General features: G+C 42.7%; 1 protein-coding gene and 1 long non-coding RNA gene across 6 annotated transcripts in view; one reads left to right on the top strand and one right to left on the bottom strand.

The window, feature by feature from the left end:
• VIT (vitrin) overlaps window positions 1-19,093 on the bottom strand; it is a 53,580-nt gene that overhangs the window by 18,707 nt on the left and 15,780 nt on the right. The window contains exons 4-12 of one of the 5 annotated variants that reach the window (XM_071429600.1): window positions 18,204-18,360; window positions 16,231-16,364; window positions 11,596-11,673; window positions 8,262-8,375; window positions 6,312-6,512; window positions 5,749-5,799; window positions 984-1,022; window positions 826-882; window positions 160-222 (exon numbers count right to left, since the gene is read on the bottom strand). In XM_071429600.1, coding sequence (XP_071285701.1) covers window positions 160-222; window positions 826-882; window positions 984-1,022; window positions 5,749-5,799; window positions 6,312-6,512; window positions 8,262-8,375; window positions 11,596-11,673; window positions 16,231-16,364; window positions 18,204-18,360 — 894 coding nt within the window. The remainder of the gene's footprint in view (window positions 1-159; window positions 223-825; window positions 883-983; window positions 1,023-5,748; window positions 5,800-6,311; window positions 6,513-8,261; window positions 8,376-11,595; window positions 11,674-16,230; window positions 16,365-18,203; window positions 18,361-19,093) is intronic. The other 4 variants (XM_071429607.1, XM_071429614.1, XM_071429622.1 and 1 more) reach the window with 4 other exon arrangements.
• LOC139591283 (uncharacterized) lies at window positions 8,415-15,179 on the top strand. The gene is made up of 3 exons (XR_011679600.1): window positions 8,415-9,290; window positions 13,332-13,391; window positions 14,920-15,179. It is a non-coding gene; the product is annotated as an uncharacterized lncRNA (long non-coding RNA).

Here is a 19,093-nt window from a genome sequence, read left to right as displayed (position 1 = left end):
CTTTCCCTTTCAGGAAGCAGCTAGTTGGTGCTCAGTGCATGAGTCTTGCCCTGGTCCTCCTCCAGGATGCAGGAAAACAACGTGCAGTACAAGTGCTAATTTGTGGTTGCTAAAACTGTTAAAGAGAGTGGAAAACCTGCTGCTAGCAGTCTTGCTCACCCAGGTGGACTGGAGAGCTGGCAGCCCTCTGGAAGGTGGCAACAGGCTCTTGGTGCTGAGCACCTGCGTGATGGGACAAAGAGGCAAGAGGTTAAATGGATGCCAGTGGGAGAGGAGAGAGGAGCATCATCACAGGGGATGCAGTGGCTCCACATTGTCCTTCTGCACATTTTCAAACCATACAGAAAAGGAAGATGGAAACTATGAATTAATGTAAAAGGGCTGAAAGAGGCTGGCAAGAGAGTTTAAGTGTTAGTAGGTGCTGCACAGTGCAGCTATTGGCTGGTCCTCTGGAGCAACTGGCAGTGGGTCCTGGGATGCTGACAGTGCTTGGGGCCTGTGAGCTGGGTCAGGCCTTAGTCCTGCACACTTACACACACACAACACTCTCCTCTCATTTTGCAACAGCAAATGTTATAAAAGCCCTCTATAAGTTATTTTAGACTACTTTTTTGAGAACAATTCCATGTTTAATCAATCTTGTTTACTTTTCTCCTTTAAAGTTACACTATTGTCACACAATGACCACTGTGATATCTCCCCTCACTGCGGCCTGCTATGAACATGGTTAGGAGGGAAAAACAGTGAGTTACTGCATGACTTGGAATATGTAAGTGGTAAAAATATCTGTGGGGAGGAAATAGAGGAGGATTGTAATGCCTTTACCTGTATTGTGTAGTAAAATATTCCTGTCACTTGCAGAGGTGGAAGTTCCCCTGAATGCTTTGAAAATATTATATTGGTTAGCACATGGAACTTAAACACAAGGTTTTCTAGTATTTGAGCAGTACAAATCTACTGGTTGTTGTTAAATTTAAACATACCTGTATTCTGTCCTCTTCCTTGTGCAGCCTGAACCTGTCCTAAGTAGACATCAAAGTGGGAAAGTGTGATTTATTACACCATGTTTGGTTCAGTACTACTGCTACCTAGCTTTTTCACTGAGTCTCACTTCATAGCTCTCAGAATTAAAGGTTCACATATAGAGTTGTCATTAATAGACTTTCTTAGATATATTTTGAGCCTCCTTAAAAAAGGACTGTCTTGCTCTGTCTGTCATACGGATCTGTCTGTTCCCTTTAGTTATGGATATTACTTCTAGAAGTCTCTGGTCTGCATTTAAAAGATCTGCAGTTACCTCTGTGATTTTTTCTCCTTTGTAATTTTCTTTCTCCCACTCCCACTGGTGATCTGTGTTTATCTCTATTTCAGTACCATCCAATTGTCCTGGTTGTGTGAGGAAGGTTTTAACCCCAAAACCACCCCCCCAGACCAGATAGTAGCCTTTCTGCAGAGATTAAGTGGATATGAGCAAGCAGGCAGACCGTAAGTAATGAGACAATGGGAAAATAATGTGGGAGAATTCGTGTGTCTGACATGTCTTCTCCACAAAGGGTTTTTTTAAAGGTGATTGGGTTATTAAATTCCCATTGTTCAAAAATACTAAAGGCTCAAATCATTTGCAGATGAAAACCATGTCTTTAGTCATGCCGTTCATTTCATTAATTATTCTTAAGAAGCCTGTTAACAAACTTATCCTTTAACAAGCCTTTATTCATTAGTTTTCCCAGAAAGATTAATTTGAAAGCCTGATGAAATCAGTGGGAATGTTCTACTGGACTCTGTGAACACTGGCAGGGGCCTGGGAGGTTATTTTATCAATAAGATGTCATCAATGAGACCATTTTGAATGGTTGTTTCAGAAAACAGGAATTGCTGCTCCTTGGGAGCTCGACATTGCAAAATTAGGTGACAGTGAGCAGCTTGTGTTTGACCCAAACTTGAACCTTCCAGGCCACTAGAAGCCATTTGATGGGATTTCTAGGAGCTGTCCTGAGAGACCTTGTAAACTCCAGATGCCAAAGAGATCCTGTTATGGAAGTAATGGGCTCATCTGCCAAAACTGGCAAGGCTTTTAAACTCTAAGCTTGTAAGGCTCCAGATGGGCCACAGCTACACCAGGCTGACTATTCAGATTTGGAGGGGGAAATCTGTGTGTGCAGCAGTCAGTGTTGTAGGGGATAGTGCAGGGCAGGCTTTGCACACAGGAGATCAGTATGTGCCAAAGTGGTGGTAGAAAATTAACTCTGGGTCTCAGAGCTGCCCTTGTCTCATGTTTGCCATGACTGAGCCCCAGTGTATATCTAACACTCTTTACAAGGTCAGAAGAAACAGAGTACAAGAGGGTAAAGGAGAGATTACCTCAGTATCCAAGTATTTTATGCCACTTTTAAATTTTAATTTGATGTTAGCAATGTGGATTTCTCTCTATGCACCTTTTGACTGTGCTGGGCCACAGAGCTGATCCCTCCTGCTGTACCTCCCAAAGGCACATTACCCCATCCCTGCAGTGAGCTGCTTCCTGCCATGCTTCTGTTGGCTGGGGCAAGCATGGTGGTGGTAGAGGAGGAAAAGTTGGAATTGCACTTCCAGGTTGCAAGGCTTGTTCTTCCTTCAAATCTGAGATGCCAGTGAGGCTGTGGCATGGGAATATGTGTTCATTAGAACAGAGCTCTGTGCAAGCTGGAGGCCAAGCAGGACTAGGAGAAGTCTGTAACAAACTGGGGATGGACAGTCTTAGGCAAATTCCAAGAACCATGTCAAAAATCAAAGTAGTGAAGCAGAGAAATCTTGGTTGGCAAGTTCTGTGGTGAGCAAGGAAGCATGGAGGCAGGAAATGATGAGAACAGCGGTTTAAGTGCAGGTTAGAGTGAACCTTGTGAATAATGAGAACTGATTTGACAAGAAAAGGAGCTACTCTGTGCACAAAATATGCCTGGCCATCTGCACCTTGGTCAGCACCCTTGATAGGTTAAGTAGTCAGGGATAACTTGGGCAGAAAGGCAGCATCCAAAAATAAACACCAGCTGTTCTCCCTGGTGCCGGGATGGAATGTTTGTCCAGTGCTTCCTGAAGGCATGAGCCCTACTGGTGTTCCTGCTGGAGAACAGCTTCCAGTGCCCTCTCCAGCACTTACACTACCACTGTCTCATGTCCTTTCAATACTTTTCTGTTTACTGCCCTATTAAGTCACAGCTGGGAATGAAATCTGTGTAGTGCACCATGGTAGGCAGTGCCCAGCTTGGAGTCCCTGTTTGAAAATAGAAAATAGATGGAGCCATTGACCCCACCTGGACACAGAGGGCAGGAAAGCACCTCACCTGCCAATGCCCAGGAAATTGCTGCCTGATGCTTAGTTGCAAGCTCAGTGCTTCAACATGGCACCAAGGATCATGACATGATTTAAGATGGCAGTGTTCACAGAAGCACTGGATTTAGACCCAAGCCTCATCTAGGGTCCAATCTGCTGTGCAAGAGAGGATTGCTTGAAGAGCTGGGATGGGAGAGAACAAGTGAGCCTGTGGCCCTTGGGAGTGTGCTGGGTTAGCTGCTGTTGGACAGAGGCAGAAGCCCTGGTAGGGCAGGCAGGAACCAGCTGTCATAGGGCACACTAGTCACATCAGTGTTTTTTCATTTAGCAGTTTTGGCACATCAAATTTTTGAAGCAGAGGTCTGGCAATGGAGCAGATTCTCCATTATTTTTTATGTTACTCGGTCTTTGACAAGCAGAAGATAAAGGGGAAAGAACAGCAAGAACTAGGGCAGCAGTTTTGCCCCTGCTCTCATGCTCTAATCTAAATCTCATGCTCTAAAAATCCTGCTTTTCTTTTGCTCCTGTGAACTATTGCCAGTGCCAGTGGCTGGAAATGGAAAGGGTGTGTTCATTCTGACTGTGCTCTGTTTCATAGCTGTTGACTTTTGAGGTGTCTTTTGCAGGCAAACTACCAATGTGCAAGAGAAGTAGATCTGTGAGTCTCTGTGAGGCAGGATGGACAGGAGAACATCTGATTCTGTTCAGTCAAGCCAAACTCTGGTTAATATCAACAATCAGAAACTCTGGCCTGAATAATAGCAGTGGGTGCTAAAGGCTCCTCAGACAGAGAAAACTGCTTTTTGGTGGTCATGTCATCAAAACTGTATTTGTATGTTCTATATTTTTTAATTTATCCAGCTCTTGTCTTTTGGAATCAGGAAGGAGTCAGGAGAATTCAGGAATATCAGGTACTGACATGCTGGACATAATCCTAGAAATGAAGTCTGTGAAATCAGAAAGGGGTCTCTACCACTCCAGCTCACAATAACCCGTTCTTAGCTGTGATAACTTTAATATTTTGGGAATTAATTTATGCTTAGAACTTTAGTAAAGAAAATTGTGAAGAAAGATGGATCCAAATTACAATTAGGTGACCACTGAAAACATTGGAAAATTAGTGAAGATTTTGTTTTGGGGTCATTGATTGGCTTTTAGGTTTTGTTTTGTTTGGAGCTTGTTTTCAATTTTTTTACTAAATTGCTTGTCTTATTAAAGCAAATACAACCTTCCCACTGATTTCAGTGTTGCCAAAACTTTACTCTCAACACACATATCTTCCTGACTGGGGAACCTCAAACAGGGTTTCCTAATTGCTAGTAAAGACAATAAAGGCCTCCTCTGTGCTCAGCCTGTGGGAATAGGAAATAGAAAAGAAAGCAACAAGCAGAACCAAGTTAGCAGGCACATTAGGTACTGAATGATGCAGATTTCCACAGAATTTAAACACTTTTGAATAGTGTGTTCACTTCTGTAAATCCTGCCATGCACATACCTACCTGCACATTTGACTTGATAAAATTAACCCCTCCAACCCCTGCCTTTATTCTGCACTCACAGCTAAATTTAACTTAATTGTGCTTCCCCTCAAGACCTGAATTACCCAAAAGATACTTGTCCTGCCATGTTCTTGGCTGTGGATTACTTGGCACTGGGGATGACTGCAGTAATGTGAGAGGAAAGCTGAGTTGAAAGCACTCAGAAATAGCTTTGGAGCATGAAAGCTAATGATAGCCCAGCTCCCTTTTCACTCAAAAGCAATCATATCCCCATGCTCAGAACCTTTCAAACAGTTGAAAATATTCTCCTTTTCTTGACTGCACAGCTGAGCAATTGCACAGTGTATGGAAAAACACCTCCATATACTTGCATTGCAGGCTGTGGGCTGGATTGGGAGCAGGCTCCTGGACTGAGATGCAGAGCTCTGAGCAGCTGCCATTCTGCTGTCAATAACAAGTGGCAAGCCAGGAATAACATCACATGTATGCCAGGCTCAGAACCACAGCCTGGGATTTTTGAGAGAAGAGTGCTTTAACGTATGTCAGCATTTCAGAGCTTTCAGCCCTAAGCTTAGGTGGCTCTGCAGCCCTCTGCATTGTGTATTTTACAGCTAAACCAAGCCTCCCTTTGAAAGAGTATGACAGAAGGAAGTAATAGGAAAACATGATTCAAACAGCAAAATCTTTGTCTCAAGTTTTGCAAACCCCAGCTTTTGTCACAGCTGAAATGGGCAGATACTCACTAGAAACACTTCCTCAGAACTGTGGGTGATCAGCATCTTTGACATTCAGGACAAGCATATGTGTTTTCAGTTTAAATCCAGGCTTGGATTCACTCATTGAGTTTGCTGAGGCTTGAAAGTTTATTGAATCATTGTTGCCCTAAAACCCACTGTGCTGCATGCCTTGTGGCATACTTACTTATTTCACCATACTTACTTGCTGCTGCAGCTACCACAGATGCATATGCTGGGTGGACACTGCTAGAACCTAAAAATAAGAGATTTTAATTTTCAGCTATTGAAGCAAATCCCCACAATGCTAATGAATAACAATAAATGAAGAAGGAAAGATTAAGGAAAATCAAGTGTGCAAAAAAAAAAAAAAGGATGAGAATTCCTCCACAGTGTTTTAATCTTAAAAATTCAAAAGCTGTTACAAAAAATATATTGCAGCTTTAATCTATTGAAAGTTATCACAAAATTAATTCTAAAATGAGTCTTCACCTATCTGTTGATCTCTCAGTCTAGATGTGAGAATCAAAGAACTATTTATTGACTTTATATCTGAAAATCATCACAGCATTTGCAAATGGAGAGCTTACTCTCACATGAATTGGTCTGCTGGACTTAATTTTTTTTTCCACTCCTAGTATTTCTCCATTGAATTACTGAACTCACGATCCTCTAAATCATGGTATATCCAGCTGTATATCTTGTTCCTTAAACTTTAGGAGAGCTGTCAGTCTGGAGGAAAGCAATGCAAACATCCATGCTACTGACCCATATCTCTGCCCCTGTGCAGTCCAGGTCTGGCCTTGGCTGGAGCTGCTGTGGTTCTGGGTGCTGCAGGGGTTGTGGTTGGCTGTGGCACTGTGGTGGAAGGCTCTGTCGTTGTGGTGGTCGGTGTGGGGGTTGTGGTGGCCATTTCTGTGGCTGGGGTCGGCCCCGGAGTTGTCCGATGCTCTTTGCGGGCTGTGTCCCCTGTAGGAACATTGACATGTCACTGTGGCTGGATGTGGGACATGGATGGAAGTGGCAGCAGCTGCAGCACTCCATGTTTAAGGCAACCCAGAAACTGGCATTCTCTTCAGGATGCCTACAAGCACCCTCATCTGTGGAGCCATTAGTGCCTTCATTGTGGATGTGTAGTGCAGGTGCCTGTGTGACACTCTGCTCTCAGAGGGTGCTGACAGCAGCCTGTTGCAGCATTAATGCTCCTCCTACACTTTTCTGCTTTGGCCAGGAACACTCATCAAACTGACAGATGTCTCAGACCTATGAAATGGTTCAACCAGCCAGTTGCAGATTCTGTTTTGGCATCATCCTTTCTCAGTGTAATTAAGCACTTAGAAGGTCCATATAAATGGAAATCAGCTGGCATCTGGTAGTAAAGATGGCCAATCTGAGTCATAGACCAGAAAAAAATTGCAGCACTGAAATGTTTTTGACAGAAAGACAACTTTTAGATAAAGATGATTTGGGGGAGAGGGTCAGAGCCAGAACAGGGAACATCAGGGCTTTGGCTGAGGAGAGTGGGGGAGATCACCACCTGGAAGGTGCCAATCTCATCTAAGATTGACTCATCTCACAGTTGCTACTACTTTTAAAATGTATCATCTGTTGTGAGAACAGTGACAATTCTAGTGGCAAAATATACATCCTAAATATCCTTATAAAAATAGTCAACAAGCTTAGATTCTTCCAAGTCATTTTCTCAAAAAAGGTTCTTCACTATTTTCTTTTCCAGCTAGCTACAAAAAACTGCCCTAAAATATATTCCATGTTAACCTTGGTCTTGTTCCTTTCCTCTCTGCTGATAGCCCTGGGGATGGCCTGGGACAGTGTTTACATTGAAATGGAATGGTGCACACTCCATTCACTGCTGCACAACATAAGCTTGTGTTCTATTGCTATTTCTGGATGTTCTCCTCTTGGAAGGCATCGTTGTGAAACTGTCTGGTGGATTAATTATCACCTAATGCTAGGCAGTGAAAAACTCAGATCTCAGACAGTTTTAATGGAATAATACTGAAAGAGGGCTCAGAAGAAAAACAAAACAACTCAGCTGAAAAAATCAGCATGAATGGCTCTTTTTGGGCTGAACAGTGCACTGCTCCATGAAACTGTGCTAAAAGAGAGAAAACAGAGGGCACAGTGAGTCTTCCCCTGTGATCCTGTCTACTGGAGTTGGGAGCAGGCACACTGGCCAGCTTTATACCCCAGCCTGTGCGGAGCTAGGAAGCTGGAAGCCAACAGTATTATCAGAAAAGCTGAGGAAGCAGCATAGTAAGAGCAAAGAAAAGCTGTTGCCTTGGTGCATGTTGGCTGGGTTTCTCGTGGATCCTTTAACACAAGAGGAAGCTGTTCCCAGTGCTCCTGCAGGCAGGGTACCCATCTCTTTCACTGTATCTTCAAAGGGTTTGCAGGGCACATGCCCTGCATAGGAGATTGCCAAGAACCATAATGCAAGATTTTCAAGTTCACAAAACCTGAACTCATCCAAAGCACAGGCAGAAATTCAACTCTGTGAGTGCCCTCTTCTCTGAATTAGCAGAAGCCCTTCAAGCTCCATTTCAGTTTGGTTTGGTGGGAAAGGGGCTGTGGAGAGGAGGTTTGATGGGGGAGGTAAAGCTGTCTGTGTAACCAGTGTCAGAATGCTCCCTCTAAGCACCTGCAGGCAGATTGGGTGGGTTGGGTACTGTAAAGAGCACCAAGATCCCCAGCCCTTACCTTGATCTGATGCTTTTTCTGATGTGTTAGCAGTGTCTGCACTCTTCGTACCTTTTAGGTCTTGCTCTGGTTTTTTGGGCTCTGAAGCAAAATTGAGTACATTAGAAAAGGCAGCTGTGTAAAAAAATAAAGAAAATTATTTCAAGTCTCCCATTTAGAGATTATCAGTCCCCAAAGGAAGGCATCCTGCCACATGCCATTAGGAAGGTTTGGCAGTCCAATCAGAGCTTTATTACCTACTGGGAAAGAGTGACAACTAGGGAGTAGTCATCCCCTGTCTTTCATGCCAAACTCTGGCATTCTTGCAGCCCAAAACCTCCTGTCAGTATTCACAGAATTTCTGAAGTGAGCAAGGAGTATGGGGGTTTGCCACCAACAAGCCAATACTCATAAGATTTAATGCATCATATTTTTTTTCCTCTGAGCGGTAGCATGTTCTGAGAACCAGGGTCATGATGTATGTACATTGTTTGGGAAATACTTGCTAATGTGCAATCTTTCAGTCACTAATTCATGTTCAGATGTATTTCTTTCTTGCCTGACATTTTGAGATCATTATGGGGCCAAATCCTGAATGCCATGGACTGGCTTAGAAGGAAAAGGGAGATTTTTTTTTGTTCTTTTTTTATTTCTAAGACCTAGAGACACCAAAATACTTGGAATACTCATTATAGTTTATTTACTACTACCTCACAAAATAATCTGCTTCTGCTTTTTTGCACTGGAGAATTTTCTTCTTCCCTTTTTTGTTGTTGTTGTTTTGTTTTGTTATTCTCTAGCTCTTTTGGCAGCATCAAACTGTTAGAGAATTTACTGCAGTGTTAATGTTTTCCTAAAATTTTGTACTGTTTTTTCTAAACATCTTTTAATAGTTTTGAGCAGCTGTGAAGAGTTACAATTTTGGGAAGGCTGTGCCCAGAATTTGAGAAGCACTGTAACCACCAGGAGCATTTAAAGAAATGTCAGGGACTGTGAATCTCTGGCATCTCTGGGATGAGGACTAAAATTGCATCTCTGACAGCTGATCAGGTATGAAGCAGGATTTTTTGTTAATCTGACAGCAGTGAGTGTAATAGTCAAAGAACTGTTTTTGCCTCCTACAGATAATGGATTTAAGTATCAAAGTGAACAGTGTGGTCTCTGTAATTAAATTAAAATTAAAAAGTAGCATTTTTTTAATATTAAAAAGTAAGTAGGAAATTCTCTTTCACAAAATGGCCCTGGCTGCATATTACAGAGACTTTTATCTTAAAGACAAGCTGTTTCTAACAGAGAACAGCTGAGATGGTTGAGCTGAGGTGGCAGATCTAAGGAGGGCTGATAGGGCCAAGGAGGGCCTGAGGAAGATAGATTGTCAACAATGGATTTCTATGCTACCTGTGGGACAAGGATGGGCAAAATCAGGCAGTGACATTGGGTTTGATAGAACAGTTGCTTGCTCCTCTGATAATCCTGGCCTTTCCCTGCATGAATGCACTGTCTGTGTTGTTAGAATCCTGACATTTCATTCACACTATTTGATTCAGGAACAAAGTGAAGACTTGTGTCTTTGCTTTGCTGCAGGAAAAAGCTCCTGGTATTTTGTGTGACAGAACCCTGACTGATGATGTTCCCCATTTCTACACTGATTCTTACATTACATGGCTTTTGGCACTGCTAAGCTTTCAGCCTGCTAAGCTCAGTCCTGGCTGTGATTGTCTCTGGTCTGCTCTGAAATGTTTGGGCTGATATTTCAGGTGTGGCTACAGTTGGGAATAATGAGCTGTGATTTAAGGAACATTTCTCAGAAAAAGTCAAGATTCCCAAGGTATTGCCCTCCCTTCTAGCAGAGCATAATGTTTGGGTCAAGTAATTTCTGCATATGTGGTCAAAAATATACAAATCTGTACATGTTTGATTGCAAATGCAAAGGTCTTACAAATTAAAGGCATGGAATTCAGCTGCACATATTTGGTCTGAACAACTACAGCTTTGAGATTTAAATTTGCTTTTGTTTAAGTGAAAATATAAAGATGAAGGGCAATGAAGCTGGTGAAGGGGCTGGAGCACAAGTCTTACTAGGAGCAGAGGAGCAGCTGAGGGAACTCAGTTGTTCTAGCCTGGAAAAAAAAATCCCAAGGCTCAGAGGGGACTTAATGGCTCCCTACAAGTACCTGAAAGGAGGTTGTAGGTAGGGGATGGGGCAGTTAAGAGGAAGTGGCTTCAGGTTGCTCCAAAGGAGGTTTAGACTGGATATTAGAAAGAATTTCTTCACAGAAAGTGTTGCCAAGCTTTGGAGCAGGCTTTCCAGGGAAGTGATGAAGTTACCATCCCTGGAAATATTTGAAAGACATGAAAATGTGGCACTTAAGGACATGGTTATGATGGACTTGGCAGTGCTGAGTTGTACTTGATGACCCTTTCTGACCATAATGATTCTATGATTCTGTGAGAAAAGAGCTCTGTACTTTTCTTCCAAGGACCAAACAATAACCTACAGGAGAAGAAGAGGTCTCCAAGTAACCTCTCTGTAGCTTGGATGAATGCACCCAATCCCAGGCATTTGAGTTCATGGAGAAGATACAGCACATTTCCTTATAGCACAGCGAGCTGTGCATATGCCCAAGAAGGCTCGGGCTCAGCAATCAGCAAAAGGACTGTGTAAGGGAAGTGCACTGTAGTATGGGACATTATTTTCTTTTTGTTTGCATCCCCAAGGGAGAGTCTGAACCTTGCATAGCTGTAACAGGGAGAAAAAACCAAGTGTCATTTCAGTAACAGAGGTAATCCATGTGCACAAGAATGTCAGCTACCAGTGTGAAACTTGATCAAAGACCTCTTCAAACAACTAAATTATTTAAACTGAGTTGAGTCTTACAGAGTAGGATGCTGACTAAAATGATTATACAGAGTGTTTCTTTATTGTGGCATTCTTAGTTAAGCTGCTGTGCAGTACCATCTCTTTCATTTGTATTATATTACTATTTAATGTTATACTCTCAGCACTGAGTATCCCAAGAGATAACATGAGTAGCATTAGCAGAAAACAACATGTGTAACCTCAAATGCTTGCATATAACCAGCACACCATCATATTCAGAAACAGATCTAAAGCAAGGGGGAAACTATTTGGAACCGGAAGTCTGTGGAACATGGTGTGACCAAAAAATAGAAATTGTCTGAGATGATTTCCGTATGCTTAAGATAAAAAAAATACCATGAATGATTTGGATGACATACTAATGGATGCATGAACTTCTGCCTCTGAATAGTTATGTCTTTGTATTATACAACTGAGAAGTTATGACAGATAGTTGTGAATGGATGTAAGGAATAGTCAGTCACAAATACTTGCCTGATTTAACAGCTGTACTTTTTGAAGAAGAATATTCAAGGGTCGATGGATATGTCACACCTTTTCTTGGCTTGCCCTCTACAAAAAATATATATTAGAAGGCATCACAAAATATTCTGTTTTCTTCATAAATTTCTCATCTAACATAAGCATTCAGAATCAGATCCCTCTTCTTTACTGCCCAACTCATTTTCATAAAGATTTCTTTCATCTGATGGTAGAATGTCAAAACCATACCACTAAAAATATTGGTGCTTCAATCCAGAATCAAAAAAAAGGAGTTAGAAACCATAAAAACACAGTACTGGGGAGGATTTGCAGAGGCCAGTTAGTTCATTCCTTTGCTCTCAAATGATATTAAGCACAAGGGGACCATTCCTGAAAGACATCTGTACAACTTTTAATTAAACCCACAGCTTCCCTAGGCAGCCTTCTCCAATGCCTGACTATGCAGTTGACTTGGAAAGCATATTTGATGTGGGATTCATTTCATCACGCACACAGCATTCTTCTCTGACCTCACTTCTGCAAGATGCCATTTCTGGCAACAGTCTTTTGCAGTAATAACAGTGAGAGAAGGCTGTGCTTGTGTGTGGGAACATATGGTACCTATATTTAGATCTAAAATGAGAGTCCTGTCTTGAAACAATGAAGTATGTTTCCCAGTTAAGCTTTAAATCACAAATCTCTTTTGTGCCAGAGCAGACGCCACCTCTGTTAGCACTTGTGCCCATGCAATTCCATTTCTTGGGACAGTTTTTACAGTCACATACATCACTGAATGAGAAGTGTTGCAGAAAAGCCCAGCAGGGAATACTGCTTTGGCCTCTAGGAGCTGAGGGATGTAGGTGTTCCAGACCCTGGTGACTGTCTACGAGATGCTGTGCTGTGTAATGTGTCTGGACCACCTCTGGTGAGACCTGCCTCCACCTCCTGCAAAACCTGAGTCATGATGATCTCTCCTCTATTCCTTTGGGGGATTCTTTCAGGAGGTACATATGGCTCTGCAAGCATGTCAGTTGTCATCCTGGGTAATTCATACAGAGACCAACAGCACTGAACAGAATGAATTCCTACAGACTGAGCCACTTCTGGGGACTGGGGACTGTTTCTCCTGTGATGGTGATGCCTTAAGTTTTTAGGTTTTATATTTTTCAGATCCGGTATTGAATTAATGTATGACTCTGAACTCCATATAGATGATCAGTAAGCTCCCTTCACATTTTTGTCAGGTAAAACAATCCTTCCAGGCCTCAGACCCCAAAAAGTATAAACAAAAAGTGAATCAAGGGAGGAAACAAACCCGGGGAATATGACTTCATTACCTGAAGCTATAATTGGACAATTAATCTCTGATATGCAAATAGACCAAACTTTTATCTTTCTTAGAAACTGGGGACTGTCATCCATCTGGGGTGTAGCCTCTGTGAGGCTTTTGCCCAAGGTGTATCTATTGAAGGCCTTTAATAAACACCTACTTTATTCTCTTAACTCTGTCTAGCCTCTAGGTGGCCACTCCAAGGCATCAATGGCACACAAAGAAAAGTACATGCTTAAGGAACTCTAATGAGCAGGGATGTCCATGGAGCTGGAGAGTCCCTGTCTTTTGTCCATTTTCATGTCTCTATCTCCTTTGTTTTTCTCCTCTTTGAAATTTCAGATGTCATTACAAAACCACAGATAAAGAAGTTAGAGTTACTAATGATGAAAAAAGCTATTCCATTTCTCATTTACAGTGATGTAAGCTGAGAGCAGCTCCACTAAATTCAACACTGATCCACCAGAGACCAGAGCTGGTAAGTTAGCATGAGTGGACAAACTGGGAAGAGCTTCCTTCTGGGCTTCTCTCACAGAAGCTGGTTGAAGTGAAGGGCAGCAGGTTTTCACATCCACTTCCCTCTGAGTTAAAACTGGGATCAAGAGCCAAGAAAGACTAGGGAGAGCTGCTAATTTAGTAGAAAGACAGAAAAGTTACAGGATCACAGACAATTTTGGAATGCTTTCCTTTATCCCAAACAGAGAATGAGCTTTCAGTATGAGCAGTGGATGCATGGATGCAACAATAGAATGATAATCTGATCTTAATTTGGTATCTTTCTGTGCTAAACTGATTTCTAATGCAAACCTGGAGCCTGCTGCTGTGAAAATACACCAGCTAGGGTGGGAAGGCTGGATTCTGGGATTTTTGATTGACAGCAATTTGCATCCCATTTGTGACTAAGAGGTAGGCCTGATGCCTGACCTGAATGTGGCCCTGCTCTCTGGGGCAATGCTAATATGTCTTTTTCACTGTTGGGAAAAAGTTACATCTAGGTTGGAGTTTGCTTAATATACTTAAAAATGTGTTTTCATGTGGGCTGAAAATGTGATGAAAACATCAGCTGTGGCCATTGAAATGCAAGCTATGGCATGGTGGCTGCTAGAGTGCAGTGGCTGTTCACCCTCTCACACTTATTTGTGGCTAGCAAACCCAGAAGTTCAGGATTATTTTCTTAACCCACTAGCTGCAAAACTCTCACTAAACTGAATGGAATCATTCAGCTGAGTGCCAAGGTATTTCAGTGCTTGAAAGTGAACACCAAAGGGTTTGCATACCTCCTGGTGTGCTGGCTGCAGAGGACAGACCTCCTTCTCCACTGCCCCCAAATCATGCCACTTTATTCCCTGGGTCCCCCAAAGATTCCTCTTCCGTGCTCTTTTGTGTGGATGTTCATTCACAATTTAAACATCACAAACTCGGTGACAATATCCTAACTAGGAATAAGCTGTTGGCACATTTCCAGGGTGCAGTATTGCACATAGGTCTGCTCTGATGAAAGAGAATTCAGCTGGAGAATAGGGGACTCAGTTCTAAAGCTGTCCTGAAATTAATGCCTTAGGTGACTTTATATTTTTATTGGGCAATGCTTTATGCAGCTCTGGCTTCTTATGACTCATAATCATAAAAAATCCATCCCCAACTCCTCTTTTTCCGAGAAGATCTGTATGCATTCAGCCTCAGGCTGCTGAGATGAGTAGCAGAGCCTCCCTGCTTTTAGTAGTCTAAATTTCTCTAAAGTTCTAAATTTCTCACATTTTCTGTAGGCATAGTGGAAGTTTTCTTCCTGTTCCTATATAAAATACGGAATGTACGTTATATGATATGTGAGATTTACATTTGAGCTAGTTTATAAATTAAGAGTTCTACTGTCATGAATGAGAGCACTCAGTGTGCATAGAATTAAGTGCACAAGGCACAAATCTCATCCTGCCTACACATACCCAGGTTTCTCATAATCTCCTTTGATATGCTCTTGTAACTTTCTCTTGTATCTTCTTTTATAGTGTCTCATTAATTGAGAATAAAGACTTATTATCATAAATAAAAAATTTCTACAGTTTCATGGAAGAATTTCTACAGTTTTACGGGATGACAACTGAGCAGCTGCTGAGGTAAAAAAAAAAATCCTATTTCCCACTTATGTGCCAGAATTACAATGTGCTGTTTGTTGGAGAAAAAAACTGCAACAAGTACAAGCAGCAATTCAGCTATTCCAGGAAATTCCTACTCATCCAAAATAAATCCTTCTCATAATATGGTATACCCATGGCAGACTACTGTAAAAAAGTGCATCCAAATACATGAATGCAAAATTAAGACGACAGTTTGTTTTGGTCAGTTTCTGAGACCTCTTTTGCTGTCTACAGATTTTCACATGAAAAGGACATTATTTTTAGTAGCTGTTCAGTTGCTTGAGCTGTTGATTTTTCCAGGAATGATGTAGTTAACTAACATCAATTGGCTGTACCTATCTTAAACCTCCAAAAGTGCAGACCAGCAAGAGCTGGCCCAATGTATCAAGAAGTTAGATTTAGAATTTTTATGGAAAGCAAGGTCAAGCAAACCCTCTTTCACAAAGGTAGAGTGAGTGCAAGTAGGTTTAAGATAATCTGAAGCTGGTGTAAAGGGGATCTAATTTGCAAAAAAAAAAACCAACTTTTAAAATCTGTGAATTTTGTTGGTAAATGCAAGTGAGCTCCTGTATATACTATGGGGAGGAAAAAGGAATGAGAATTAAAGCAAGATGGATATACCTTCACTGATTAGATATCAAAACTATCTGGCTAACAGAGGTGGAGAGAGTTCTTGACATACTTGGGATGCACCAGTCAAATTGCTTCATTTAGGGTTTGCATACATACAGCAGGGCTATATGGGGTTTGACATAAGCCTGAAGTCATTTCAGGAGATACAAATTCAGGTTCAGGCTGAGGATGTTTCAAATGGCCAAAAGGCCTTTCAGTTCCCTCAGCAGCACTGCTTTCCAGGGTGAAGAGCAGGAGACTTTATGCATCAATAGCTGGAGTTAAGGTGCCTTCCAAGGCTCAGTCCAGAGCAGCCATCACCTCCTGCAGTGGGCTCAGAGCTGGGCTGGGCTGGGCACACCCCTGGCAGGGTGCAGGTCTCCTTCCAGGCTATAGGGGAAGCCCAGGATGAGAAGTGTCTCAAATGCACGATTCCTGCCAAAGATGGGGGGTGGGCCTGTGGTGATTAACCAGGTGTGTAAAACGAGAGGCTGCCTCCCCCTCTGCCCACTGCTGCTCAGCACTCAGTGGTGGGGAGCAGGAGGGCAGTGCCCCAGCCCAGAACTGTACCTGACACCAGGAAGGATTCCCTCCAGCGCGGCAGCGACAGGGACCGGACACCATTGGAGAAGCTCCCGCGGTAACCAGAGTGCCCGGCGACTTTCTGGACAAGAACCTTCCCACCTGTGTTGTCAATTATACCACTGCAAGGAGGAAACAAAGTGTCTGAGGGGAGAAACGCCACAAAAACCTTCAAAACCCTTCTACAGTGCAAGAGGTATGAAGTGATTCCTTTCACCTTGAAACCAGGGGTGGTGGTGGGGCTGGGATGTCACTACTAAGCCTGCTGCTGAGAAATATTTGTGCTCCTTCCACATAAAGAAGAGCAGTTTGTGGCAAAGTGCTGTCAGGATCTGTTTGCTCTTCCCACTGATCTGCTGGTCCTCTGTTTAGGCTTGACCTAGTTGCACACAAGGAAAAGCTACTGCCTTCTTTACAATTCCTGCAAGCTTGATTGAATGACTCAAGATACAAGCAGAGGTTCTCAGAGGAGCTTTCAAGCCAAACACGTGACAAAATGTGTTTTCTTTGACCCTCAGTATGTGTTTTCTGCAAAAATCCAAGCACGTTTCTGACCCCAGCCTGGAGTAAACTGGACACAATATTTCTAGAAACTGTAGAAAACCTGGCAGGCTCCAGGTGTGGTGCACATCAAATGGTGTTTAACACACACTGTAACATGTACCTCCAGACAAACAGAAATCCTGCAGTGTATGCAGCCTGCTCTGGCATCACCAGGACAGCAGGTCAACTGGGAACCAGCTGCAACTGCAGGGGAGTTGTAGGGCTGGCAGTAATGAGCAGGCAGGAAAATAAGTACTGGGCAGCAAACAGGATGGAAGAGTGTGTTAGAAATGTACTTTGCTGTGGTAATTGTGAGAAGCTGCTGTTGAAATAAATGTATGGAGAAGAAATTCACTGTCTGTGGAATTGCAAGCTAACAAAGCCTAAGCCAGCTGTCAAATAAGAAAAAGTGAAGTTCTCACTGTAACAATACAGCCAGCCGGGCTGCAGGGAGATTGCAGTATTGCTACCAGTATTTTTTAACTTCCCTTTGGGACTAATTCTGCACGCCGAGAGACAATTCCCACTGCACACCAGTATGTGACGGAGGAACTGGCGGCTGGAAAGCCGTCCCTGGCAGTCATGCCCGCAGCGAGGGCAGAGCTGCAGCCAGGAGGTGGCAGCGCTGTGCACACACAGCTCCTCAGCCTAGGCTAGGGGGGAAGTCCCAAAGCCTTGGCTATCCCACTTTGCCCGAGATCCCAGGCATTTCACAGAATCGGAAGCACAGCATAGCTCAAATAACTCCAAACTAAGTCAATCAGCCTGCATCCTTTTTGGCTGGATGCATCCTGCCTGTGCATCCCAGGTCCAGCTGCAGTGTGTTTTGGTTGTGCGGTTATTCTCCTTTAGAATTTTATGCACATTTTTGCATGGCTAATAAAACTCTGAAAAACTTTTGCTACAAAATTTATGTTACTAATTTCTTTGTGCAGTGTCCTTTTATGTAGCAGGAAAGCACATTACTCAGGCTTTGAAGTCAAGGACAATTAAATTCAAACCCAGAGAACCAAGCCAATCCCAGAAGTATGTGAGTTATATGTATTCATCACTGGTGATATGCCTATTTTTTTCTGAAGATTTATTAGTTGTAGCAGCTCCATCTCTATCTTCCACTTGAATAATAATAGTACAATAGTAATTTGTTATGCATGAATGAGAGATCTGGAAATCTCAAGACACTTCTCCAAAGGTTGAGAAACTTCTTCAAACACAACTAATTTCTACAGGACTATGGGATTGACAGCACTTTGTAAGAATAGATCCATGCCATCGCACATGGAATTTCTCTCAGGTTTTCTACAGCAGCCTGCAATCAAACCTACAAGTGGGAACTGTAAAGAATTTGAAAAGTCAGAATCTCCCTGCACTGAAATGACAATTTTGTCTGAGTGCCTCACTCATTTCAACTCACTCACCTGTGAATTGCAGCATTGCAGACACTGGAGAAAGAAGCATAAATGTCTGTGCCATAAACACGGTGTTTTACATCCTGACATCCCGGAGGGCATTTTGCAATGAATTCTGGATTGATTATCTTCCCCGCCTTGACATCACAATCAATCTGGGGTACATCTGTGAGTGCAAAATCTTGGTCAAGTCAGACTGAATGCTTTCATAGCTGAGAGATCTTGTCATGAAACAGTAAGTAACTGAGTGACAGGGATGCCCTCCTCCCAAGCCTTCATATCAATGGTTTTGGGATACAAGACATCTGTGTCTTCTCCATCTACAACATAACACATTAATAACCCCTATACCAAGGGATGTGGCAGTAACTAAGGATGGAATAAGGAGGCCTGTGGGTATTTCTGACCTTCAGTGTTTGCTTCTCTGAAGGAAATATCTGTTATGACACTTGGCTGGAGAGAGAAGGAAGTGTAGTCACCCAGCCTGTGCTTAACACGTGGGAAGGAGGGGGTAGGGATGCTTCCCAAGCCTCCCACTGTGCTCGTAGCTCCATTCCATCTTTATGTCAGGCTGAAGTCACAGCCCATTATCTTGCCCTTAATTTTTAAAACTTTCTGCTGGGTACAATTTACTTTGAACAAGGGATTAAGTGTGTGTTTACAACCTCGCAGCAGGCTTGTTTGTCAGCTACATGAGCAAAATAATCTGTGGACAGAACTGCTCCTGCAGCAGAATAGCTGAAAGTTAAACATGCTAGTGCACAGAGATGCACCACTTGTCTCACACCAATCAGCTACTTGTGCTTTGTGTTACAGCTGGTCCATTTCACATATTTATTTCTCTCTCTCTCTCTGTGAAAACCTTAGTGCTTGCTTTGATCCTTGTGTGGTACCTAATG

This window comes from Agelaius tricolor, unplaced genomic scaffold (genome assembly GCF_023055355.1).
Source record: "Agelaius tricolor isolate 1412-34295 unplaced genomic scaffold, bAgeTri1.0.p SCAF_1, whole genome shotgun sequence".
Taxonomy (NCBI): domain Eukaryota; kingdom Metazoa; phylum Chordata; class Aves; order Passeriformes; family Icteridae; genus Agelaius; species Agelaius tricolor.
The sequence above is the reverse complement of the archived record's forward strand: the minus strand, read 5'-3'. Positions and strand labels throughout refer to the sequence as shown.